Genomic DNA, 27,409 nt, shown 5'->3' with positions numbered 1-27,409 from the left:
CCCCCCCCCCCCGGGGAGCATCCGTGGGGCCCTGATCCAGAGAACACAGGCTCACCCTTCCTTCTCAAGAGGAGGGCTGAAAGATGGAAGCCCTTACATTGTCCATTGTGTGTTGTGCCTCCTAGACCGGTCATCAGCTTGGACCCATCAGAGTCTCTGTTCCTGGAGCCTGAGGGGTGACTGTGGAGCGTCCAGAAGAGTGGGAGGAATGGGGCCATTTCAGGTACATCAAGTCTCTAGACTCTACAGACTCCCTGGGTGAGACACGTTTCAAGGCAGCCTTGGGAATAAGCCCACGAAAGTTAGACGCCTGCCATTCTTTCATTTACTAGCCTGTTAAGAGGCTAGCAGCCTTCTGTTTCCTTGCTGGCTGCAGAGGAGGGAAAGCTCCCTCCTCTGTGGCCAGCATGGAAATGCAGGTGTGTGTTTTTAATTGCCTTCTATCAAATGGACTGATGGAGGAGGGAAGGATCCGTCCCGCCCTGCACCAGCCCACTCTATTTTCATGCTGGTTGTGGAGGAAAAGACTTGCCTTCCTCCATGGCTAGCATGGAAGCCAAGCACCGTGGTGGAGGAGGGATGGAACAATCTGTCCTTCCTCTGGCAACCTGCCCACTCACCTGTATGGGATTCCTGGTTGCCTACAGTCAACAGGTAAAGTACAAGGCTGTTTCAGGGCAATGGTCTTGGGGTGTTGGTCAGAGTCTGCTATCTCCATTTCATCGCCATATGAAGTGGGCTGGCATTGGGGTTCTCCTTTGAGAAGGAAATCTCCTCTGGTTCTGGGATGGTCCTGACAGGTGGGTGGTGTGGGCCATGACATTCCCCCAGCTCTACCTTTGCCCTCCTAAAAACAAAATATGCTGCTGTGACCCACCTTACATCCAGACATGGCCCCCCTGTGGCCCCCCTCTACCAGATGAAGGCCAAGTATTTACTCCCTCACTTGTAGTATTTACTTATTTACTACAATTGTATACTACCCGATAGCCAAAGCTCTCTGGGTGATCCACTAACGTTCAAACCATAAAATACATGACAAAACCTAATATAAAACTTTTAGAAGTGTAAACTACCATACAAAATAAAAGTGTGTTCCAGTGTAAAGATCTAAAAGGACAAGAACACATTTAAAACCAACAAAAACTGAAGGACTAAAATGCCTGGGAGTATGAAAAGGTCTTCACCTGGCGCCAAAACCCCCACAACCGAGGTGCCACCACTGAAAAAGTGTAAGATTTTGGTACTCGTCTACAAAGCCCTAAACAACTTGGGACCAGGATACCTGAGAGAGCACCTTCTCCCTTACCAACCTGCCCGGTCACTGAGGTCATCGGAGGGCCCAACTAGAGTCCACCATGAGAAGAGCCTTCAATGTGGTGGCGCCTTTTCTTTGGAACTCCCTGCCCCTGGAGGTCAGGCAGGGCCAACACTGGGTTGTTTTTGGTGCCTCCTGAAAACAGCTCTTTTCTTTGGTTAACCAGCCTTGGTTTTATTGGCACTCTGGGTTTTTTGTTAAAGAATAATATTAATATCATGTTTCATTCTTTTTATCTTTTGTTCATTTTATCGCTTGTTGTTCACTGCTCCGGAATCTGTTTTGATGGGGAGCGGTATACAAATGTTGTAAATAAATAAATAAAAGGCCCTCTCCTTAGTAGCTACCATCTCACCTCATTTGGAGGGGGCACCCAGAGGAAGGCCTCTGAAGATGACCTTAGAGTCTGGGCAGGTATACATGGGAGAAGGCAATCCTTCAGGTAACCTGCCCTCAAGCCATTTAGGGCTTTGAAATTTAATGCCAGCACTTTGAATTGGGCCCAGAATCGGGCTGGAAACAGTGCAGATCACATGATCTTAGTAATGACTGCCCACCTTAAATCTACACTATGGTCTGTCAATTCAAAAGTTAAACAGGAACTCTCAACTCAGAACATGAAAGCTCTCTTTTGCCACTTCTTCGCAGCTAGGAAGCCCATTTGGCACAGGTTCACAAGCCTGTGCTGGAACCGCCGTCGATCCAAATGAACTGCAATAATTGGACTGCTCATCATGTGTCTGCAGGAAAACATGGCCAATGCCACAATTTATCTTTCCCTTCCATGCAGAGGTGGCATTGTTACCTCTGCCTACATACCTGTTCACTGTCTAGATACTCCTGTGCTTTGACTGCTAGGGTTGACCATTCAGTGGCTAACAAAGTCTCCAGAGAGATCCGTGGGGTTACCAATTGTTTACAAAGCCACATTGCCTGCAGGGGAAAAGCAGAGGGAGGGGAGGAGAGGGGGAGAATGAATAAGAGAGGGCTGCAACTTTCCAAAGGAAAATAAAGTGCATCTGAAGAAAAGAAAAACACTCAGCGTTTTCAGAGATCTCAGTTTGAGTGTGCAACTCGTAACACTTAGTCGTAGAAAGAGAAACCTGCAGTATTGATAGAAAGCTCTGTCTGTAAGAGAGAAGGGAAGTGGCAAATATGTTTTCAGTTGCTTAAAGATGGTATACAGCAGCCATCCTTATTCAACACAATGGAAAACTGGGATGTTTTCATTTATGGCATCACTTAAAAAACCTATTCTCCTTCGGCCCCCTCCCACAGCCTGGAAGAGACTATCAAACACAACCACCCAAAGGAACCCAAACTTCTGTTATTGTTTCTTTGAGACAAGAGTTAAATTGCCACAAGCTGCTTTGGGAGTCCATCTTTTTGTATCCTTGACAAGGGGGTATACGGATAATTAGTCCATTAAGAGTTATCCAGCTTTAGGTAAGGTTGTTGGATATGATGTACGAACATAAGGGCAACATGAAATGAAGATAACAACAACAACAACAACAACAACAACATTTCAGGCTGAAGGAGAAGCAGCATTGCCTGTGCCTTAGAGCAGCCTTCCCCAACCCGGTGCCCTCCAGATGTGTTGGCTGGGGATGCTGGGAATTGTAGTCCAACATATCTGGAGGGCACCAGGTTGGGGAAGTTTTCCAGTGCTTTTACATATATTATCTCAGAAATCAGTACTACAACCCTGTAAGATACGCTGGTATAAGTTGCAGAGGTGAGCGGTGAAGAGCCAGAGAGAATAGTGGCTTAAGGCAACTCAGAGAGTTTGGAAGAGAAGCCAAGTTTGAGCTGGGAACTTTGTCATTTGAGAGCTCAGTCTTTCAGCCACTACACTATGCTACCTTAGTGTCAGGGACTCTGGCGGGGTTTGAACTGGGGACCACAAAGTCTGAGCCTGAAGCCTTGCCTAGTAAGCTACCTGGGATGGTTTGTGCTCACTTGAGCCTCAGAATCCTCTTCAAGAAGAGATGGAACAGAGGTGTGTAATATCGGCCCCTGAAATTCACAGGCAATGCGATTATCCAGGCCTGGTATCAGTACTAGAAGTGTGGATCCTTTGCAGGGCACAGGAGAACACTCTAACGAAGATAAGGATCAGACTGCTCTTCTAGAGCAAGGATGCTCAGTCCCGTATTCAGGGTCCCCTCGGCCAGAAGACATGGACCTCCCATCATCCTCTGAGTCAGAGGAGGAACCCCCAGCAGAACCTCCATCTCCCCAGCCTCACAGAAGTCTGAAGCTGCAGAATCAGGTAAGGGCCCTTCAACAGCTGAGCCAGCAAGTCACAAGGGAGTGGAATTAACCACACTACAGATTGTGGCTGCCTACATAAGGCTTCAGTTGGCTCCACCTTGCTGCTGAGACAACATCCTCCTATTTTTCTGGTAGGAGAGAGCTCCAGCCAGTAAATCTTACTCGGAGCTATTCATGGTCCTGCTGCAGCTGCCCTTTACACAAGAGGGCTTCTGCCTTTACCTAGCTTGCTGTGCCTAGGGATGTGCATACAAGCAAAACCTGAGTTCATCAAAGTTCCCCAAATTCCACCTTGAAGCTTGTTTCATGTCGTGTCTGTGTCAGGTTGCAATCTTTGCTTTTCTCTTTTTGTATGAATCTTTGTGTGTATTTTCATGCGCATTTTTCCAAATGTATACATCCTTTGTGTGCATCTTTGAAATATACGCATTCTTCTCCCATCGATTAAAGCATGTTTGTATACAAAAATATGCATTTTTCATGCTTGTGTTTCAAATGTATGCATGCTGTTGAAAGCTTTTGTGCAGGAGGGCGGGTTCACAAATCACATCGCAAGCTCAGAAATGTACAGACTTCAGCTGCAGATTGCGTTTGAGTCCGTGTTTGGTCCAGAAGGTGCAAACAGGGTAAATCCTAATCAAAAACAAACTAAAATTAATTTCTCATACATCCCTATCCGGGCCTGGTGCATTTACCTTGACTGGACTCTTCCTCCCTAACACAATCTTGCCTGCCTTGACCTGACTGTTCTATGTAGACTGGATCTCTTTGCTCAGATCTGACCCTATCTGATGACATTAGCTTCCCCTGTGAGCTTCAGGGACAGAGGAGAAGCCACTGCAGCATCCGGGGGGGGGGGGTGGCGGAATATTCCTCTCTTGCCAACCCATGACTGCTATTTAATATGGGTGAAGTATATGGGCTTGCCATTAGGAAGACTGTTGAGATCGAGGCAAAACACATCATCTCTTGGAGAGGCGATTCTTCTCCAAAGACCTCCCACACGTATCATCCCAGAAGCTGGTGCCTGGGTTGCAAGTTGACAACGTATCTACAATGTACTGCCTCTCTTCCCCATGCTTGGTAGGGGTGGGGAGGAGCTCAACCATTTGGAAGGTGTCTCTTTGAAGGGAAGGAGGCGTAGCTCAGTGGTAGATCCCCTGCTTTGCACACAGAAGGTCCCAGGTTTGATTCCCAGCATCTCCAGGTAAGCCTGGAAAAATTCCTGCCTGAAACCCTGGAGAGCCATTGCTGTCAGTCAATGATAACAACACTGAGCTAGATGGACTCAGGGTCTGACTCAGTAGAAGTCAGCTTCCTAGGTTCCTATGCTATTCTCTGAAGCCTGGAAAAATGCTGAGAATTTATATAGGCTCTAATAAAGGCAATTCTACATCAGGTGCCCTTTAACAACAGTTCCATTTGCAAAATATAAACAAAGAAGTGAAACCACTTACAATAGTAGTTTTCCCAGACGCTGGAGGACCAAGTATAAGGATCCTTGGAACTGTAGATGAAAGAAAAACACATGAACGTCAGGCCACAGTTTAGTATAACCCCAAATTATACTACACAACACACTACTTCCTTCCCATTCCACTTCCCTCTATTGATATTTTTTTTTGCTTAAAATCTCACTCATCGCTAAGTGAGAAGACATCTAGTTTGAGACTAGCGGTCTCAGGATGACTGGGGTTGCGGGAGAAGAAATGCTGTATTCTACCTTTTATGCAGCAATACTCAAGACACAGTTTTTTAAAAAACAGTAATTTTCCGTTTTCCTTTTTGAATGCTCCCCATATATCCCAGAGTGCTGGAAGTCCACGGGGCAGCCTTTTATGGCAGTGGTGTAGCAGCAAATTTTGAAGGATTCATAACTCCAGGTCCGCATAAGGAGGGGTGAAACCCAACATGACAAAGTAGCCACAGCCATTTATTCGCTGACCTGTGCAGTTTGTGCCCAAACAGCTGAAGACAGTGCGGAAAAGGGCAACCAAAATGACCAAAAGGCTGGAGGAAGAACCCTACGAGGACAGGTTACAACATTTCATAGAATCATAGAATAGTAGGGTTGGAAAGGGCCTACAAGGCCATCGAGTCCAACCCACTGCTCAAGGCAGGAATCCAAGTCAGAGCATCCCTGACAGACGGCTGTCCAGCCTCGTCTTGAATGCCTCCAGTGTGGGAGAGCCCACCACCTCCCTAGGTCATTGGTTCCAGTGTTGTATTGCTCCAAGAGTCAGGAAGTTTTTCCTGATGTTCAGCCAGAATCTGGCTTCCTGTAACTTAGCCCATTATTCCATGTCCTGCACTCTGGGATGATCGAGAAGAGATCCTGGCCTTCCTCTCTGTGACTGACTTTCAAGTCCTTGAAGAGCGCTATCCTATCTCCCCTTAGTCTTCTCTTCTCAAGGTAAACAGGCCCAGTTCTTTCAGTCCCTCCTCTTGGGCTTTGTTTCCAGTCCCATGATCATCTTCATTTGGGACTCTTCAGCTTATAACAACGGCAAGTGAGGGGGGAACATGCTAGAGATGTACAAAACAATACATGGTGTGGAGAAAGTGGAGAGGGAAAGGTTTGGCTCCCTCGGTCATGGTACTAGAACTCAACGGGGTCCCATGAAACTGAATGGTTGGAGATTCAGGGCAGATCAAAGGAAGGACTTCTTCACACAGCACATAGTTTAATTATGGAATACACTACCACAAAATGTAGCAATGGGTGCCAATTTGGGCAGCTTTAAAAAGGGAATAACCAAATCCATGGAGGGTGAGGCTATCAGTGACTACTGGTTCTGATGGCTATATGCTACCTCCAGTATCACAGGCAGTATCCTCTGAATACCAGTTGCTAGGGAATATGAGTGGGAGGGTGCTATTGCACTCATGTCCTGCTTGTGGGCCTTGGTATGGTCCCTATGGGACTAGATATGCCTGATCTAGCATGGCTCTTCTTCTGTCTCCCCACGCTGGATTTGAGGAAATGTGAGGCAAGGAAGAGAAGCAGCAGCATACAGTGAGCCGAACTGCCATCTTTGCCTCCTCCATCTCTTCCCAGAGGCATCTGGTTGGCCACTGTGGGAAAAGAATGCTGGGCTAGGTAAGTGGGAAAAACCGCACCACCACCACCAGGGCTGACGTCAAGGGCAGGCATGGTTGGGCACGTGCCAGGGGCCCACATCCCAGGGGGGGCCCACTGACAAGAGCCCCCTGGAGTTGCTCCTCCTCTTCACCTTTGTAGCCTTGCTTGTTCACCTGCCTCTCGCTCTGGCCCAGACAAGGGTGGCGAGGAGGAGGAGGAGCAGGAGATGCCGCGGCCTCCTTGCTCACCGGCTCCCTGCCTGTCAAGCAGGCAAGCGGGAGTGAGGAGGAGGAGGAGGAGGAGGAGGAGCAAGTGACAATGGCGATGAGAACATAAACTGACAATGGTGACAATGGCGATGAGAACATAAATGGCGATGAGAACATGGAGCCGGCACTGACCAGCCCTCTCCCTCAACTTATGTCCAGGCGCTCCACTCCTTCAGGCACTTTTCTCCCCATCTGGCTCACTTCTGGGATTGGAGCTGGGCTGGGGGAAAATGAGCTGGAGCAACGAAGCATAGGAAGGTAAGGTAAGGGAGGGGAAAGTTCATCTGCCTTCACCCAAGCACCCCCTTTGATGTAAAAATTAGACCCACCCCACCTACCCACTTTATACAAGCACGCCTGCCCCCAATCACATCTAGTTGGGCTCAAATTTTGTACGGAGCAGGAACGGTGTACATCTGTTTCCGAAGTTCTGCCTCGCTTAAGTGTGACCAAGAAACAAAACATAGAGCAGGTCTATGCAAACCAGGGCAAGCTTCATTGACTGTCCCCAAGCTCTATGGGGACAGGCTACAATCTGGAACACTGTTGAGAGGGAGGGAAACCCAACCGGTCAGAGAGTGGGGTCACCAAGCAACAGGTTGAGCTGCCTTCCCATTGCTTTCTCCCAGATTTAGAAACTTCCGCTGGTTCAGAACATAGCGGCCCAATGGCTACTTGGGGGGCACACCAGTCTGATCATAATTCACTCTTGCTGAAAGAGGTATATTGCCTCCCAGTATGTTTCGGGTACAATTTGAGGTGCTGGGTCTGACTTGGCTTGATTCGGACCTGATGTTAGAAGGGCTGGCTTCTCCCATATGAACCTGCCTGGAATATAAGACCTGCACCAGAAGTCCTCCACCAGGTGCCCTCAAATCAGAAGTGGGGTGGGTGGCAAACACAGAAAGGGCCTTTTCAGTGGTGGTGCCTTGCTATGAAATTTTTTAAAGGGTGATGCATGGCTGCTGATTTTATTGCTCCTTTTAGAGCTATACTCTGTCTATTTTTACATGACTTTACACAGACGTGCGCTTTTAATTAGATGTTATTTTCTTAGCAGAAAAGCAGGTAATGTTTTTAAAATTAAAAAAAATAAATTCATTTTAATTTGATGTTTTAAATACTTTTCTAAAGTGTTATTTTGTGTCAGACCTCATCCTGAACCATTCTGGTATATTGTTTATATAGAAAAGAGGTATATGTTTTTAAAAGTCAATAAATTAATGGCAGCTGCTCACTCCCAAGGAAAATGCAACAATGTTGCAGGGAGGTCAAAACTTGCCTTCCAGCCCTGACCCAGGATGGGACGGCCCAGCCTCCATCAACAAGAATCCCGTGGAGAGAAAGGACGTAACGTGTCTCTGTGTGCAGAGCACAGCTGAACCCTTCTGGATCGGGGCAATACGCAGGCCCACACGCCAGCCATCGCCGCAACAGGCATTTTGCTAGTTAAGAAAGAAGATGCATCCGTTTCTCTTTCCTCTCACGTCATCTTGACTTGAGACTAGCTACCTCCCGGGCAGAGCTGGAAAGATGAGACATCCTGTGCATTTTCGAGGTTGCTTCTGGAGCAGACGGTAAAACTTTTCCCTCAGCCACTAGAGAAAAACAAGTTACCGTGCGTTTTTCCTCAGTCCTTTTGTCTGGTGCCCTCCTTTCCCGCTGGCCGGCATTAATATCCAATTCTCCCTGCTCTTGTTCTTTGTGTGTGTGCGTGGTTGTCTCTGGCCAACCTCCTTTTGGTTGGGAGCAAGATTAAAGCAAAGAAGGATAAAAAAATAGTAATAATAAACCCAGATGCACCAGCCGCCTTTCCCCTCGGTGCGTGTTATGTCCCTGCGTCTTCTCCGTTACGTGGACGTGTGTGGGTTTTTAATTCGTTATTCTGTCTTGAGCATCATGACGGTTTTAATGATTAAAATATGGGCCCTGGTGCAGTGAATTTACCATCTAGCCAATGTGGATTACGCAAATAATGATTTAATTAAGGGGGAATTTAATTTTAGGGGGAGAGAAAACCAAAAAGGAGAGGGGAGACAGTTCTTGGGAAAGCTCTTGGCTGCGATTTAGTCAGGAGTGCAGTTTAGGGAAAGCGTTCTTGTGATTATTCCTCAGGAGCGTGGATCTGTCTGGCAAAGGCTCTACACACTGGGCAGCTACTGGCATAACCCACTCTTTCCCAAACTCCTGAGAACTGCGCCATGCGTTATTTCCAAATTAAAATTGGAGGCACAAAACTGATGCTTCACGCGCTCAGAATTTCACTTTTATACCATGAAAGAAGCAAGAATACCTCCCTTGTGTGTCTCCATGAGTCTCTGTTCCGAGCAGGGCAAGCAAGCAGAGACAGGCAGCAACGTACCGGGTAGCCTCCTCTGAGACTGGGCAGCTCTGATGTGTCACTACACTGAAAGTTAGTAAATGCAGAAAACCTACGGATGTGCACAGATACACATACACACACCCCGTAGAGCAGGGGAAGGCACGCATGGCCCACTGGCCACAGGTGCCCCTGCCCCAGCCTTTTCTGCAGCCCCTGCAACCCCACAACCGCCAACGCCACATGTCGGCAGCATGGCGGTGGGAAAAGGGATGCATTTTCACTTTAAAACAAGAACATGGGGACCACACGCCTTGTTTCAATGCAAATCCACACTCCCTGGGGCTTCTGGGAGTGTGATTGTGCATTAAACCAAGACACGCACTCCCTGCGCACCTGTTTTAAAGGTGAAAGGGGGCTTTTTTGCTGCCACCAAGTTCGGTGGCGGGGGGGTGTTGCCCGCGGTGGCTTGTGAGGGTGGCAAATTGGCCCTTGGAAGTTGCTCACCCCTGAGGTAGAGATCGACTGGAAGGAGAGAAGGTAAATAGTTAATCATACAGAGATGCAGATAGCAGCCTCCTCTGAGAAGGAAAGCTTCAGGGTCCCAGGAGAATTACTTATAAGTCTCCTGGCGAGACGGGCTAGTGGTGCACCCTACAGTCATCAGTCTCAGGATCTCGCCTTGGCGGGCCGGTCCTCCCCTTCATCGCGCAAGAAGGCGTTTGTTCAAGCCATCGTGCATGCACAATGGACGCCTCGTTCCATGTGTCGAGACAGGACAGGTGGGAAGCCAACATCGCTACTGAGCCCAGCCGCCTGTCGCAGCATCACCACTGGCCCTACAATGCAGTCAGCGCACACTGATAACAGGCTGTGCCAGGAGCAGGGGCAGGGCGACCCCTGCACAGCCCCGGTACTAGCTCCCCACAAGGAGAATGGGCACAGAAGTGGGTGACAGTCGCCTCCCTCAGCCAAGGGATGCAGAGAGGCGCCACCGCAACACCCGCCACCCTTCTCCAGGCACATCAGCACTTCCCTTGCCACATACTAGAGTGCCCTGGGCCACAATTTGGGGGTGACTGCACGCAGCAATGCAATGGTCCCATGCACAAGGAAATGCGAAAAAGGCCACTGGTTCTTCCTTGTGGATACCACTGTTTGAGGTTAAAGGCAGCTTTACCATGGGGGTTAACGTGAGATGCCTGCCTTGGGTTATTAGGTTGTGGGTGCTATTAAGGAGCGTCAGAATGGGAGGCAGACCGGTCAGGCCCACAGGGGTGCAATCTGCCAGGACTGAGCATGGCAGTGCTTTTGAGCATTTGTTCCAATGGGACTTGGGCAGGAGAACGTCTCAGGAGACGGTGTCCAGGACGGGGGCACTATTTAAACTTTCCAACTTTCCAAGACACCCAAACCACTTTGTGCCAGTGCTGGCTGTAGTTATGATTTGGTACAAAGCAGACAGAAAATAATTACCGCAAAAGCTGGTTTGAAACTCAACATTCAAAAAACGAAGATCATGGCATCTGGCCCCATCACATCCTGGCATATGGAAGGGGAAGAAATGGAAGCAGTGACAGATTTTATTTTCTTTGGCTCCAAGATCACCGCAGATGGTGACTGTAGCCATGAAATTAAAAGATGCTTGCTCCTTGGAAGGAAAGCTATGGCACACCTAGACAGCATAGTAAGAAGCAGAGACATCACCTTGCCGACAGAGATTCGTATAATCAAAGCTATGGTTTTTCCAGTAGCAATGTATGGCTGTGAGAGCTGGACTATAAGGAAGGCTGAGCGCCGAAGACTTGATGCTTTCCAACTGTGGTGCTGGAGAAGACTCTTACGAGTCCCCTGGACTGCAAGGAAGTCAAATCAGTCCATCCTAAAGGAAATCAACCTTGACTGCTCATTGGAGGGACAGATACTGAAGCTGAAGCTCAAATATTCTGGCCACCTAATGTGAAGAGAAAACTCCCTGGAAAAGACCCTGATGCTGGGAAAGATTGAAGGCAAAAGGAGAAGGGGACGGCAGAGGATGAGATGGCTAGATAGCATCACCGATGCAATGAATATGAACTTGAGCACACTCCGGGAGACAGCGGAGGACAGGAAGGCCTGGCGTGCTATGGTCCATGGGGTCACGAAGAGTCGGACACGACTTAACGACTGAACAACAACAACAACAACGCTTTTCAATTACTCCACTTGTTTTTTATGGGGGGGGGGGAGATATCATTTTGCAATTTAATCCCAATTTCACCAGCAAGCTAATATATCCTTTGACCTTGCCCCCCCCTTCCCGAAATCTTTCGCCTCCTCCAAAATCTGAAATGGGGACTCCTGCCGTTTTCGCATTGACATCTGGGACTGTAATCTTTCTCCCCCCCTCCACCGTTTTTATGTCTGAGTGGTGTGATGACTGACCATCCAGAGTCTTTTTTCAGAACCCGTGGCCCCCTCACCCGGGCGTCTTTTCTGAAAGTACCTGTTGTGGAGATCACTCCAGTCGAGGAGTCTGGCCAGCCCAAATATAAAATGAAAAAGTGAAAACTCTTTGCAGATCTCATTCTCCAAAGGGAAGCCGTGCTCTCTGATCTCGCCAGATAGCTGAGGGAGGGGAAAGGACTGTTTTCTAAAGCTCTGCAACCCCTTTCAGGATGGAGCTGGGCAGCTGCAATTTTTAAATCATGTATGAACCCCCCAAATTACAAATTCATCTTTACAAAGTTATTTGACTTGGGAGGTTTAAGGAAGTACTCTTCCACTTATAGGCTCTTGCAAGTGTGACAGACAAGGGTACACAATGTCGGGAAAAGAATACTTTAAAAAAGATACATCAAGGTGTTTTGATCGCCTAATTTCTTTCAAAACGTAATGTGATTAAAACATATAGGCTTTTTTTTTCCTTTTCTTTTTTAAAAAAATCTGAACACCTTGCAACTCCAGCCTGGTAGTGAGGAATTATTTATAAACAGTGCCAATGAAATGTGCTCTGGTGCCAACACTAATCAACTTCTTCAACCCGCTTCAAAGCAAAATATAAAAAACCCTAAAAAAGAACCTTTCTATCTACAGATCCTTTTGAGGTTTAAGTAGGAGCACGATTTAAAATTCACAAGAAAACCCCACGGTACTGAAGCTTTAATACACAGCTTTCTTGGACAAACGTTTGATAAAAAACGAAACGTACCATTATACACACCATATCACGCTTTAATATTGCCCAGGGCTACTGTAAATGCTCACTTTGTACTAAATCTGGTTTTCCTTCTGCTTAGGAGTTGGCAGCAGACGTGGCAAAGCAGAATGCGCCGATTTACTCATTTGCACGCTGGTAAGAATGTTCTACCGCTTGGTCCCTAAACATATGACATGGGGGCGGGGGGAGCATTTCCTGGGCAACCTCATATGTACTGTTTAACCCTTCCAGTCTGTAGACAGATCCCATTAGAAAGCCAAAGGCCAAAATTCCACAGAGTTAAATGGTCCAAAGCCCATTGATTTCGATGGATTTAAGCATGTTTGACTCTTTCTGGATTGTGGCTGAGGCACGAACCAGCCACTAAATACTACTCCAGAAAGAGTGTGCATTATCCATTTCCCAAGAGAGAAATTCTAGAATGGAAAGACTGCCAAGAACATTCCTTCCGAACCTTCTGCTACCTGCAGAGATGGGACTTTGCCTAATGGCAAACAACATCCAAACACTAGGCAACACTACCTGATTCAGCTTTTGTGTACAAATGTAAGGACTAAGTGTAGCAGACACATAGGCTGTTTTAGTTGTCCAGATGTTTTTAATAAATTTGCATGAGCTTTCATGGGTTACAACCCCCTTCATTAGATGCTATAAGTGAAACCTGTAGTGCGTTTTGTGGTTTGAAACTGTCACTTAAAGAGACTATAACACTCACAGAATCACAGAACAGTAGGGTTGGGAGGGGCCTACAAGGCCATCAAGTCCAACCCCCTGCTCACTTGCGGCAGATCTACCTGTTCAGCGACCTTTGCTGACTCAGAACGTCCAGTTCCACTTATAGCATCTGATGAAATAGGTTGTGACCCTGGGAAGCTCATGCAAATTTATTAAAACAGAAAAATAAACATGTTCTCCCCCCACCCCTTACTTCTGTTCTTTCCCTTACAAAGGCTTTATGTGTTCAGATTCATGTTAGGGGCAGACTGAAATAACATTTTCGTCTTGCCAGAGGGAGAGCATCCTTAAGAGCCAGTGGGAGGCTTCACGTGCATCGCTACAGCCATGGTTTCACGCTGTGTGCATGAGCAGAAAGGCGCATGAGTGAAGTCTTGGGCTCACACACCCACACACACTCACCCCTCCCCTCCCCTCTTGCACAGCCAGGAGGAATAAATCAGGATTCGATTTCACTTTGCCCACTCCCTGGCTTGTCGTCATGTGCAAACCAGGAATCACAACTGTTTTCTGAACTGCCCAGAGTTCTTCAGCTGTTGGGTGGTATAGAAACACACTAAATAAATTAAATGAATGAATGAAGAAGCTAATTACAAATGCAGGATTGTTTAGCTGGCTTCCTCAGCAAACCAGAGTTTATCCTAAGCCATGATTCCTTGCTCACACATAACAACAAGCCAGGAATTGACTAAAGCAAAAAAGAATCCTGGTTTATTCCTGCTCCCAGTCGCCTGGGTGAAAGACGAAAGGAGAGGGAGCAACGCAGAAGCCCAGCACTTTACATGGGCTCCTTTCTGCTCGTACAGGTTTAGCATTACATGCAAACACGGTCCCAGTAAAGTATCCAAACACAGCGCTGGGACTCTTCGGTCCGGTCCCAATTCCCTATCAGCTGTAATACTCACTGTAGTTGGGAGTATGTGCATTTGAGGCGTTGGGCAAACTGAAGATGTACGATATTACCTTTGGGACCGTGCTTAGTTAGCAGGACTTAAGGGGGAAATGGTTGATGTCTATCCTGAATAAATATATTAGATTCGGAAAGACTTTATGTGGAAAATATTACGCTACTACTATGAACTGTACAGCTCATTTTGCCCACACTGCTTAAAAGTGAGACCTTGTAAACTAAACCTAGAGTAGGTGTGTGTGTTTTTACATGTGCATATATACACACGCGCACGCACACATATATTACTGCCCTGTTTCATTGTTTCATAATGTTTTTAATTATTTAATTATTTATTTTTAATTAGGTATGTGTGTGTGTGTATTTTATTTACAGGATTTACATACCACTTTACCTCCAGTAAAATACCTGAGTGGTGAACAATAAAAAGGAGAGAAATATTAATAATTGCAATGTAGAATTAAAACCATTACAATCAGATTGTGCTAATAAAAGTATGGGTGGTTAGTTTTAAAGAAAAATGGTTTCTTTTAAAGGCTTGTTTTAAAGAAAAATGGTTCCAGCAGGCACTGAAAATGAAACCATGTTGGTACCTGCCTGACATCAACAGGCAGGGAGTTCCATAGAGAGAGAGGGAGCCAATACACTGAAGGCTCTACTGCGAGTGGACTCCAAGCAGACAACAGGTCCATTCGGAACTGCCAGGAGTGCTTCATCTGATGGCCTCAGTGACCAGGCAGGCTGGTAAGGGAGAAGGCGTTCTCTCAAATATCCCAGTCCCAAGTTGTTTGGGGCTTTACACACCACAAAACCTTAAACCTGTCTTGGTAGCAGATAGGTAGGCAGTACAGTTATCTAAGTAGAAGTGTGACATGCTGAAAAGAAGCTGCTCCCGACAACAGTCAAGGTGCTGCATCCTGCACTAGCTGCAGCTTCTGGACCAACCTTAAGGGCAGCCCCACATAATACATTTATCTGGTTTTTATATTGTATTGTACTTTATATTGTATTTTTATTTTGTATTCTATTTTTTTTACTGTGAAGGGCTTAGGGATTTTAGTATATGGAAAGAGCAATCTGATGGTCCCTGGACAGCGTCCCAGAGAACATAGGATGTTTCAGAGTCCCCCTCCAGAGGCCATAGATACTGCTATGACCTCAGGAGAGGGGTTCTGAGTTGCAATTCCCCTGCTTCCCAGGGTCGCAAATGTGGCCTTGAAGGGAGGGAAAAGGTGTTCCCAGTGGGCAGGGGAGGGAGGGGAGGAGAGAGGCCAAGTTACACTTTATCCAGCCCCAGCAGCACAATTCCTCTAGATGGGAGGAAAATAAAACAAAAGGAGGACACAGAGGTCAAAAACACCTCCACTGCTCCTCCTTTCCTGCCAGCGGCAGCCTGGGAGGGCACTGGGTCCGAGATCAGAGGCTTCCTTCTAAGGGGAGTACAGAAGTATTATAAATATATAGGAACTGTTCTCCATAGGAATGCTCAAGGATTTCATTTCTTCAGTCTGCAGTTTGGAGCTAACAGACCTGACCCACACCACCAAGATTAATGTCTGGTTCAGAACACAGTTATCCTTTGGATTTCACACTTCTCCTGATGCTGCAATCCAGTTCTTGGCTCAAAAAACAGACCAAAATGCATATTTTAGTATAAAATACATCTAGAAATGTGGCCTGTGAGAGAAAATAAATTTAGGAATGTGTATCATGTGAGAAAATATGTATTTAAATACAAATTTCATGGCTTTTTTTAAATCACAGATTCATCTGGAAATGAGACACATGCAAAACTGACACACTTGTCTACCAGAACAGCGCCTCTTATTTCCTAGAAATCCTTCCTCAAAACCTGCCTTTCCTGTGAAACCTTTATTTGCACAACCCTAGTCCAATGTTGTAAACAAGCCCTTAAAAGTTACTAGCCTGCAACATTTTTTTTACTAACCTGCTAAGAAGCTAGTAACCTGTTTTGTTTTTACTTGACCACTGCGGAGGGGACACGAAAGCTACTAGCTAGCAGAAAAAAACTTGCCTTCTAGCAAGCGGATGGAAGGAAGAAGAAGGGAACAATCCCTCCTTCCCCCACCACTGCATTTCCCTGCTGGTCATGGGAGAAGAGGCTTTCTTTCCTCCGCAGCTAGCACAGAAACCAAGCAGGCTGCGGGAAAGGATCAGAGTCATTCATCCCTCCTCCATCAGCCTCCTGTATTTCCATACTGGCCATGGTGAAGGGGGAAGCCTCTTCCTCCACAGCCAGCATGACTTAGATGACTTAGACTTAGAATCATAGGATGGGAAGGGGCCTACAAGACCATCAAGTCCAACCACCTGCTCAATGCAGGAAGCCTGATTCCCAGGCGGCCTCCCATCCAAGTACTAGCCAGGGCTGACCCTGCTTAGCTTCCGAGATCAGTTGAGATCAGGCGCATCATGGAAACCAAGCAGGCTGATACTGGACAAGGGACAAAGCAATCTGTCTCTCCACTGCTGGCCCACTTACTGAACAGTTTCAGGCCACAGGTTCTGCTGATGCTCTGTGCTCTAGCCTGGGTTGCAGGATTCGGCTATGGGTCAGATCTTTAGCAGGGAGTTAGGTTTCTCAGGGAAGTAAGACAGGAAGGGATGAGCACCACAGAAAGCTCAGCATGGGGCTGGAGGCCAGACAGGCTTGTCTGTATGTTGCTTTAACGTGGAGCAGATCAAGACTGAGCTTTAAATAAGACCTGGGATACATTTAGGCTGGTTCACCCCACCACCACACTGACTGAGGCTTTGTCTTCTATAAGGGCCTAGCCTCTTTCAGCTACCTCAAACTGTGACAATGTGGCTGTGGCATGGTAGTATCCTCATGGCAGGACCTCCTCTGGATGCTCCGAGTGGGGCTGGAGGCTACACAGGGTTGTCTGCATGTTGCTCCAACAAGAAGGAGATCAAAACTGAGCCTTAAATAAGAGTTTGACCCTGTTTAGGCTGGTTTAATCTGCCTCCACACTGACTGAGGCTTTGTCGCTTAAAGGGACCTGGCATGTTTTAGCAGCCTCAAACTGCAGCAATGTGGGAATGTCTGTGGCATGTGACTGTCCCCATGGCCAGAGTCCTAAGATGGCAAAGCAACTTCCTCTGGCACAGGGGACCTCCCTCCCCTTCCTCTGTATGCCCTTTGGGGCAGGGAGCTGGGCTCTCAGTCTTTGTAAAGAACGGTGCCAGGAATGGCACTATATAAATAAAATTATACACAACACACATAGATAGGCAGAGTGACAAACACCCTATCTAGCTACCAAACCCTACTGCAGGTGTGGGCATTTTGTGGCTCTCCAGACATTGCTGGCTTGCAACTCCTGTCAGCCAGTGTAGCCAGTGGTGAGGGATAATGGGAGTTGCAGTCCAACAACATCTGGAGGGCCACAAGCTGCTCAACCCTGCCCTACTGTATTCAAGCTTAGGTTTATGTAACTGAAATGCTTGCATCTTATTCCTTTGTTTATCCCTGCCTCCATTTCCACCCTCTCCTGCTGTTTTCTCCCCTGTGTTAACATTTAGATAGTAAGCCTCTTGGGGCAGGGACCTGTTCTTTTGTACTTTGTAAATCATAATTCATATTGATGGTGCTAAATGATAATTTATTATTATTATTAATCTACACATACTGTTGATCTTTTGTACTTTGTAAAGCATCATGCATATTGATGGTGCTAAATAATAAATTATTATTATAAAACTGCACATACTGTTGATCATTTGCCATGGTATATGGCTTATGCTAGCCTTCCCCAACTGGGTGCCCTCCAGATGTGTTGGACTTTAACTCCCAGAAGCCCTTGCCAGCATGGCCAATAATCAGGAATTCTGGGAGTCGTAGTCCAACGCATCTGGAGGGCACCAGGTAAGACTGATGTGCACAATAAAGATTCTGACAGACTGACCAACTGACATAAAGATCATCAGGTGAACAAGTTCCCCTTTCTCAGGCAAAAGTAACTTGAAGGGTTGTTGTAAATAAAGGGTACACATGAAAAAAAAGACCCAAGTTAGAGCTGGGACTCTTGTCTCTGATGCCAGTTTTTATTTTTATTTTTTTCAACCCCCTCAGGCAACATATGCACACCAGGGAGACACTGCAACATTTTGTTGCGGGGGCCCGCTCGCCCTGACTAATAACTATTGACAGGCCTTCCACCGCATGAATTTGTCCAACTCTCCTTTAAAGCCATCTAAGACTGTAGCCATCACCACCTCCTGTGGCATCCATTAATTCCATAAGTGAATTCTGCAGCGCGTGAAGAAGTAACCTCCTCCCCACCCAACACCACCACTGTTTATGGGGGTGGGGGGTTGAATCTAGCCTGAGGAAGAACTCTGCGTAAATTGAATGCTCAATGCAGCATTTCGTGAACACTGACTAGGTCTAGATTTGATTGTTGCTGTGATTTTCTCCGTAATTGTCACCTTTGAACGCTTTCCCAGGCCCGTCGCTGTTATATTGTTGCGATCAGCTATGAATTATTACCACTTTTGTGAACAGTGTCTTTTTTCCAAAGCAGTACTTTAGAACCTATTATTAATTAAAAGCTTTTCTGACTTCACAACTGGGATAGATACATTCCTTTTCCTTTCTTCCACATCTCTGTTTGAAATTTTCTCTGGGGCGAAAACTGTCTTGCAAGGAGAGATCATGAAAATTCATAGCTTAACTGATGACTTTAATAAGGTGAGAGTTTTTTCAGCCCTTCCAAACAGTCAGCACCTTCTTCCATGATCAAGAAAAAAAAAATAAACCAGCTTTCTAGAAATTTCTCCTCCACTGCTCTTTCTTTCAACAGCTCTTAATTTTTATTATTGTTCCTTCCATCCCTTAACATAGATGCTCTGAACTTTAGCAGATAGCAGTAGTTCTTCGTTTAACAAAATACTGTCTGATCCGATGAGCCTCTGGTTTTACTAGAGCTGTGGAATCAAAAAAATGCTGGTTTCTTGGAAGATAAAAGACAAAATGGTATCTCGGTCATTTCTTACAACTGCATCCATATCTTCCTCCATGGATCTCTGAGCAGCAACATAAGAACTTAAGATGAGCACTGCTGAATCCATCTAATCCCACCTAATTTTTATTTTATTTAAGTTTTTTTATTAAAGCATTTGTTTTTCAGACCGGGAGGCTGGCATGCTACAAAGTGAAGTTCTGCCCTCCAGCACCATCTTCATTTGGGTTCCAAAGTGCGGTTTTGTGTTTTGGAGCTCAGACCTCTGCCTTGGACTTGCGTTCTTGGACAAGTGACTTTTCTTCTTAGGCTCACCAGTTAGTCTTCTGGGAAATGATTGTCTTGCGACTGGCCATGCCCACTTTGGGAGCCATTTTATAAATATGCAAGCCCCATCCCCAATGGCAGCATTTTGTGAGAGTGCCCACAACACTCTAAAAAATCCAAATGTACGCACTGACCCAAAACGTTTAGGAACCCCAATCTAATCCTCACCCATGGTGGCCAAGTACATGCTTGCAAGTAGCCCCTAAACTGGACATAAAGGTAACAGCCATCCTTCCATCAACTGGTATTCAGAGACAGCCTGCTCCTGAACATGAAGGCTTCAGACAGCCATAGTGGCTACTAGCCATTGATAGAGCCATCCTCCAGGAATTTGTCTAATCCCCCTTTAAAGCCACCTAAAATAAGAAGCAACCGTGGCCATGTTGGCCATAAGCAGAACTCCAAAATCCTTATCAGTATAATACCTTTATTAAGCCAACTGAAAGATCACCCCCAAAACTCTTTTCATCAGGCAACACATTACAAAAAGCTGGTTGGATCAAAGGTATGCCTCTTTTCCCCTCAGCAGCCCTAGGAGCAGCCCCCAGCAGCTGCAGGTGAAACCGGAAACCATCACATCACCTGCCAGGGCTTTCTTTGGATGCCTGCAGACCCTTCCTCCTCCATTCCACCTCAAGATTGTGACGGTACAGACACCATGACTTCAACAACAAGTCAACTTCTCCCACACACACATCCCTTTCCCCCCACCCACCCCCGACCTGCTTTTTCCACCCACCCTCGACCTGCCCCGGGCCAGCCCTACCACAAGGTAGTGAGGTGGCAGGTGCCAGGGGTGGCGGTGAGTTGTTGGTAACAGTCTTAGTTTTAAATCCCGTAACCAACCCACAACACAGAGTTAGGCTGAGCAATAGTGAGCCCCTGTAAGATGCCAAGAGTCACCGACCAGGGACTCTGGCAGCAGGAACCAGGCACCTGCTTTCTGCGCCACTATGGCGGGGTGCTAGAGGCGTCTGGCCCCTTTGATGCCGCACTTCAGCATCGCCACTGCGGATGGACAGACAGTGCCGCGCCTCAGGTAATACAGGCGGCCAACGGGGCTGCCCTTGGCTGTGTGAAACCGCTGACTCTGGCTTGGCCCCTCAGCTCAAGCAGAGACCAAGTTGCTCTTCAGCCCGCTGGCCCTGTTGACTGGCTTGTCTGCCTGCTTGGCTCCATGCCTGGACAGGACCTGCTTGCCTCCAGACAGGTGGCCTTGGCAAACATCCCAGTGAGCTTCAGAGCAGAAATTTGAGGCTGGGTTCCCTGCTTCCAAACCCAGCATCAGCTGTGGCCTGTTGGGAAGACAATCCAGCCCAAAAGTAGGCAGAAGTCTCACAGATTTAAACGGGAGAGATTCCAGCACATGCTGAGCTGTCCCACTAAAACCAATGAGACTCAGAAGCTTTGAAAAGTTGTTAACGTGTTGCAAGTACATTCCACTTTATTGGGGTTTGTCTTTTAAAAAATGTTTTAACTTTTTTAACCTGCTGTTTTATTCTTTTACTGTGTTGTTCACCGCTCCAAAATCTTCTGATGTGGGGCGGTATATAAATATTGTAAGTAAGTAAGTAAGTAAGTAAGTTTTAACTGTTAAGTCACTTCGGGGGCCCTATTTGGGCTGAAAGGTGACTCATAAACTTACAAACAAGTGAATGCATTAAAAACAAACACTTCCTCAAAGACTGGGAAGTCCCAAGATCCGATTCCTCCTAAGGAGAGAACGCAGGAGGCTTATGTACTAGAGCATTTTTGTAATATCTGTTTATTTACAAAAGGCACAAGTTGAGCATGGGAGAGCAAGGAGCAGTGAGATACACAGTGCTCATCTGCAGTGCCAGTTCCCCCACAAGCAAACGCGCACGCACGCATGCGCACACACTCTCCATCTTGCCAACCAGCTGCAAGTCTCAGATTTCCATCTCCCTTGCTGGCAACATTCAAACTGTTTCTCTCCTCTCCCACCCAAGCACAGGTGGAGAGTGTCTGTAGTGCAGGCCGGGGGGGGACGGGGGACTTGTGGCCCTCCAGATGTTTTGGCCTACAATTCCCATCAGCCCTAGCCAGCCCAGCCAATGGTGAGGGATGATGGGACATGCCAGCCAAAACCTCTGGTGGGCCACAACTTGCCCACTCCTGCTGTAGTGGGTAGTAACTACCATCCATTTATGATTATTTAAACAAGCACCTTCTAACCATCAGTGCCCACTAAAGAAACAAAGTTTAGGTATTTATTTATTTAATTTATATCCCAACTTTCTGCCCAAACTGGCGCAAAAGCGCTAAAGGAAAGGCCGTCTCCATTCCTGATTACCATAACAAGCATTTGACATTACTCAGATCGTGCCCCAGACTCACATCTGCAAGGCTACCTGAAAACTCTTCCATTCTGTACTTTTGAAAAAGTGCTCTGAAACTAATGCACTGGTTGCCAGTTGTTTTCCAGGCTCAGTTCAAGGTGTTGGTTTTAACCTTTCAAGCCCTACACAGCTTAGGGACAACCTTGCTCAGTTACTAAGATCCGCAGGAGAACGGTTTCTTCCCTTTTGAAGAAACCCCCACTTGCAGAGGCCCACTTGTCAGGCATGTGGGAAAGGGCTTCCTCCTGTGTTGCTCCCAGACCCCTTTGACGTTACAACCAGCCCCCACTCTCTCTGCATTCTGGGAGCAGCTCAAGACACATCTTTTTAATCTGGCTTTTTAAACTGTTATGGCTTTTAAGGTTGTTTTTAAAATTTTACCATGTTTTTACTTGTGTATGGTTTTTGTTTTCTGAATTTTTTGCAGACTGCTTTGGTTGGGGCCAGAAAGGCAGTATAGAAAAGAAAGAAATAGTAAATAAATCTGGGTGTGTGCAAACTATATCCAGAAACATCTCCTGGATGCAAACTGGATATCCGCTTTGCTCGCCTCTCTCCACCCCCTTTTGCAAAGGTAATTTAGCTACAAATCCACATCCGTCTGAAACCCAACCCTAAAATTTAAAGAGCCCTGTATGCCTCTAGCGACAAGGATTTTATTGACGTCGCAAGAGAACTCCGGTAATGGTTTACTCTGGGTTTTTAAAGAAACATCAAAACAACACGACACCAGCCTTTCCTTGACAGCTAAAGGAGAACAAAAAATTAGAGTGCCCTTGTGCATAGCCAAATCCGATATGTCTAAGGGCAAATGGTTTGTAAATCAAATAATTCTGATTGGGGGTACAGGACTTTCATTGTGGCAAGAAATGCAGGCTTCCCGTTCGATTCATCAGCCTTGCTTACTTACACACAGACACACACAGGTAAGAGACCTGCATGCTGCTACTCTGGCTGAGATGCCGTTTAGCTGTGGAACTCATTAGCAGTAACAAGTAACTATTTTTTTTTTTTAAAGACAAAAGCTGCCAACCGACATAGACCAGAAACCAAATATATACCTGACAAAAGCAATAATTAGCAAGTTTAATGATATCATGAAGAATCAGGTGGGGACACGGAGAACATAAATAATGGGAACACAAGAACTCCTGCCAGCCCTTAGGAATGTTTCATTTTTGTTTTTACACATGCATTCCTATTAGGTTTTCCAGGCGGAAAGAAATTTAAAGCATCTTCAAAACTCTAAAAATTAGCACCCATGAGCAGGTCGCTGTGCTGATGGTGTCCATGGTACAAGGGATTAAGCAGGGAGGAGGGACTGACAGATTTTCAAGCCACAAGATAAAACAGTTAAACAGACAGGAAAAATTAATTTCTCTTGGCAACTGTACTAATGTGAAGTGCCTCACCAGAGCTGCTCTAAAAATGTGAAGTCTGCATTAATGTAGGGGGAAGTTCAGAGGAGAGAGGGTTTTATTTTATGATTCCAAGTAACCATTCAGAAGGCATCAGAATAAACCCTTTTTACACACTATAGAATTATAACACTTGTATATAATATTTCCTCTTCCTTCCCCGTTCCTTTTTCCTTTTGTACCATGTCTTGTTAGATTGTAAGCCTACGGGCAGGGACCGTCTTGTTTTACTGATTATATGTAAGTTGGATAAAAATATGTTAAATCGATTAAATAGTCTCTTCAAAGTCCTTCACTTGGATTCCCAACAACCTGTGCAACAATGTAGTACAGTAATGTAGGCCAGCACTATTTTCAAGAGTGCCATTTCAGCTTTCAGTACAGGGAAGATGAAGAGATTCCAGTAGCAGGAGTATAGTTCACAGCAATGTTCAACGGGCTTCTCTTGGACATACTCAAGGGCAAAAATGCTGTGTATCTTAGGAGCATTTCTTGTGTCTATTTTTTAAAAAATACCTCATAGTAACTGGTGATATATGGGTGCTCCTGAGGAATAATTGTGTAGCCCAAAATACAGACCCCTATCCATGTGCCCTTCCTAAATGGGGACACTGAGCCTTTTTATCCTTGTATTCCAGATGGTGGTCAGGGAGCATGCTCGTCAGGCAAAGCTGTACTGACAGGAAGTCACTCCACAGAAGTAGGCTGTACTGAGAGAGGTGAGACTGGGAAGTGGGGCCATTCCACCAGCCCTGCTGAAGACCACCCCCATGAAGGCTCCTCCTCCCTCAGCTGTTGCTACCAGCAGCCATTCCAGCAGGCTGTACTGAGAGAAATGAGAGGGGAAGCAGAGCCATTCTGGCTGCCCTGCTAAAAGACTACTTCATTTTTTTCCTTTTCCCTCCCCACACTTTTTTCCTTGTGTGCCATGTCTTTTTTAGCTTGTTTCGTTTTACTGATTGCATGTAAGTGTCAGGGTGGACACTGAGCCCATAGAATCCCAGAGTAGTTCTGATTCTGAGGAAGAGGAGTCGCTCCTGGGAGAGGAGCGCGCTCCTCTTTCCCAGGGCCAAGAGCTGACAGAGATTCCTCCCACCAGCATTCCTAGCTTAGATAGCAGTCCTGGGAGTGACAGAGCGCAGGAAGCAGACTTGATGGGCACGCAACGTCGACGCAGAGAGCAGCGCCAAATGGAGGGTGCAGAAAGGAGGCGTAGTGCCCGGTTGGCACGCAAACAACGGCTGCGCCCAGAGGATCCAAAGGAAAAGGGGAGGGACTCTCCCTAGTCCTTAAGTTCAGGGGTCTGCCAGTAATTCCCTTTCAAACGGGGACCAACTGTTCCAACTTAGGGCATAGGTACTCTGCTGCTCATATCTAGTTGCTAACAGTAGAGTTGTTAAGTTATAAAAGAAGAATAAAGCTTTGAAAAGAATCCATTTGTCTGTGTCTGGACTTGGCTACTGGATTAGACTGAGAGAGGCCTCCAAGGAGCCCTTGACAGCAAGCCATTCTGAGAGCCTTTTTGGCTGATGGGCTGGATAAAAATACCGTGAGTAAGTAAAGTAAATACATAAATTAATACGCCACCACTACCTCCTTGTCTGCTGCACTATGGCCTGCCAGCAAGTCTCTTAATCCCAGAGCCAATCCAACCAGAGACGCAAGCTAGGCAATGGCATGGGGTGCCTCAGGTATGTAAATGTCTTGGGGGACAGAGAGAAACAAAGAGCGACTGCCTGCAGTTTGAGAGGAGGCCAGAAAGCTTGGCTTCCCATCCATGGCGTCAATGCCCCCCTGTGCTCCAGAGGACACGATCAAGAGCCCTCTGATCTCCATTGGCTGCCCAGGCAATAGGCACAGTTGTAAATGGAAGACAGCAAAGCACTGGCATGCATTAAAAAATATACGTAGGAAAAATCTATCCCTGTCAGCTCCTGATCATTTCAGTTGCTATTGTTAAGCAGCTCAGCATTTAGGAACAGAGGAAGTTGCCTTGTGCCAAGTGAGTCTATGGGTCCATCTAGCCCAGTATTGTTGACACTGACTAGCAGCAAGGGCTCACCAAGGTTTCAGGCAGTCCTACATGGAGATGCCATGGATCGAACCTGGGACCATCCGCATGCAAAGCAGGGGGTCAACCAATAAGCTGTAGTCCTTCCCCTTAACACAGGAAGCCACCTTAAACTGTCAGACCCTTGGTCCATCTAGCCCAGTATTGCCCACATTGCCTGGCAGCAGTGGCTCTCCAAAGTTTCATGCAGGAGTTTTTCCAGCCCTACCTGGAGATGCTGGGAATTGAACCTGGGACCTTCTGTGTGCAAAGGAGGGACTCTACCAACGAGCTATGGCCCCTGATAAGATACATTGGGGGGGGGGGGCTTGCAAAATTTTAATACTCCCACAGCAGCTACAAACCCTTGGGCTGGCATCACTGAACCTTCTTCACATTCACACACTTGCCCTCACAGCATCCTTGCTCCTTCTTCCTTCTTCCCTACCTCGCTGTCTGTACTTGAAGGGATTTCCCTACCTTGCTCCAGGTTCTGGAGGACCCTCAGTGGGCCCCCTCCCCCAGCAAGTCTACTTCTCACTGCCGTTGCCACCAGCTCCTATTACATCTCATCCTCATCATTGCTGATGCTTGCTTGGCAGGCAGAGAGTCAGGAAGCAAGGAAGCCATAGCTTCTCCTGCTCCTCCTTCTCACCATCACTGTTGTCTGGGCCAAAGAAAGAGGCAGGTGAACTTTCAGTGGTGAAGAGGAGAAGCAACTTCAGGAGGCTCTTGCCAGTGGGACCCTGCTGGGGTGTGGGCCCACAGCAAGTGCCCAACCATGCCTACCCTTGACGCCATCCCTGCTTGTTGCTTTCTCCCCAAAAACCTTTCATGTGGTGGCTGCAATCATGGGGGGAAATGAGTAGGAAGAGGAAGGGGAGGCAAGGCAGCAGACAAAGGTGATGATGAGAAAGACAGGCTTGTGAACAACAATTTGCCCCTCCGCATAGCAGATTCAGCTGAATAGCTGCCAGCTGCTGAACCCCTGCACATCAATTCCCTCCCTTTACTCACCATCATAATTGTCTAGCTTTAGCTGCTTTATCAAGAAGTCTACGGGCTCATCTGGCTGGTGGATTAGCAAACCTTCCAGCATGCCCTGGAAATAAATAAAAGAAAGAATGAAATAGACCCAGAAGGAAACAGTGCCGAGTTCCCAAATCAAACTCATGGCACCCTTTTGTGCTTCTTTTCGAAGATCAAAAGCACAGCTGAGAACATTAAGCAAACCTTAAAGCAGCCTTCTCCCAACCTTGTGCCCTCCAGAAGTTTTGGACTAGAACTCCAAGCATTCCCAACCATTGACCATGCTGGCTGGGCTGATGGGAGTTGGTCCAAAACAGCTGGTTGGGAAAAGGCTGGGTTAAAGCCTTCCAAGAAACAGACAGGGCTCAGGAGACTTTATTGGGCCCTGTTTTTAGAGAGAGCTAAGATAGAACATAGAAAGGTTATTTTGGAAAGGAAATCAGTGCATCGATAATCCCGGGTCTGATCACGTTATTTCCTATGCCTTTCACGACACTTCCACATCTCCCTCATCAGGCACTGAGTGTTTATGCTGGTGGAACTGAATTCACCTCCCAACTCATCCAGGGATCCCGTTATGAGCCATGCTGCTCAGCTCTGAAAAGCCAGCCTAAGGTCTAAGACTGGGAGAGCCACCTTGAAATGCCCATTCTGAATCAGCTCACTTCAGCCAGTCATGATCCCTCAACGTAACTACCTCACAGGGTTGTTATAAGGATAAAATGGGGCAGAGCCTTGAACTCTGTGGAGCAAAGGCAGGATACAAATGTCATAAAGAAATGAACAGAAGACTAATCCTGTGGTCTCTAGGAGGGTGTCCCAAGGGCCATAGGAGATGGCAGATTTCCGTGCTTGGATCTTTCCTCCCCGCAATCTTTAACGGAAAGCTCTGTGGAGGCTCCTCTAGCTCGGAAGTTATGGCTTAGGACTTAGTATGATTCTGTCATTGCTGGGAAACCATGCATACATGAACATTTAGGCCATTTTTGCCCCTCAGCAAGCCGCTTTGGAATGTATCAGTTCACACCGCCCTGAAAGATGGGAGGAGGCCAAAGCTGGATAAACCAATCTGTGGGTAGGGAGCATGTCCACAGAGAGCTGACAGTGAATGACTTTGGCTTTTTGCATTT

At 46.8% G+C, this 27,409-nt stretch overlaps 1 protein-coding gene across 4 annotated transcripts in view; it reads right to left on the bottom strand.

The window, feature by feature from the left end:
* Positions 1–27,409, bottom strand: part of AK8 (adenylate kinase 8) — a 133,116-nt gene that overhangs the window by 103,633 nt on the left and 2,074 nt on the right. For all 4 annotated transcript variants that reach the window (XM_084821049.1, XM_084821048.1, XM_084821047.1 and 1 more), the window contains exons 2-4: positions 26,268–26,352; positions 5,053–5,102; positions 2,138–2,251 (exon numbers count right to left, since the gene is read on the bottom strand). In XM_084821049.1, coding sequence (XP_084677175.1) covers positions 2,138–2,251; positions 5,053–5,102; positions 26,268–26,352 — 249 coding nt within the window. The remainder of the gene's footprint in view (positions 1–2,137; positions 2,252–5,052; positions 5,103–26,267; positions 26,353–27,409) is intronic.

Source organism: Heloderma suspectum, chromosome 14 (genome assembly GCF_057233095.1).
Source record: "Heloderma suspectum isolate Gila_16-S chromosome 14, 16-S_ref, whole genome shotgun sequence".
Taxonomy (NCBI): Eukaryota; Metazoa; Chordata; class Lepidosauria; order Squamata; family Helodermatidae; genus Heloderma; species Heloderma suspectum.
The sequence above is the reverse complement of the archived record's forward strand: the minus strand, read 5'-3'. Positions and strand labels throughout refer to the sequence as shown.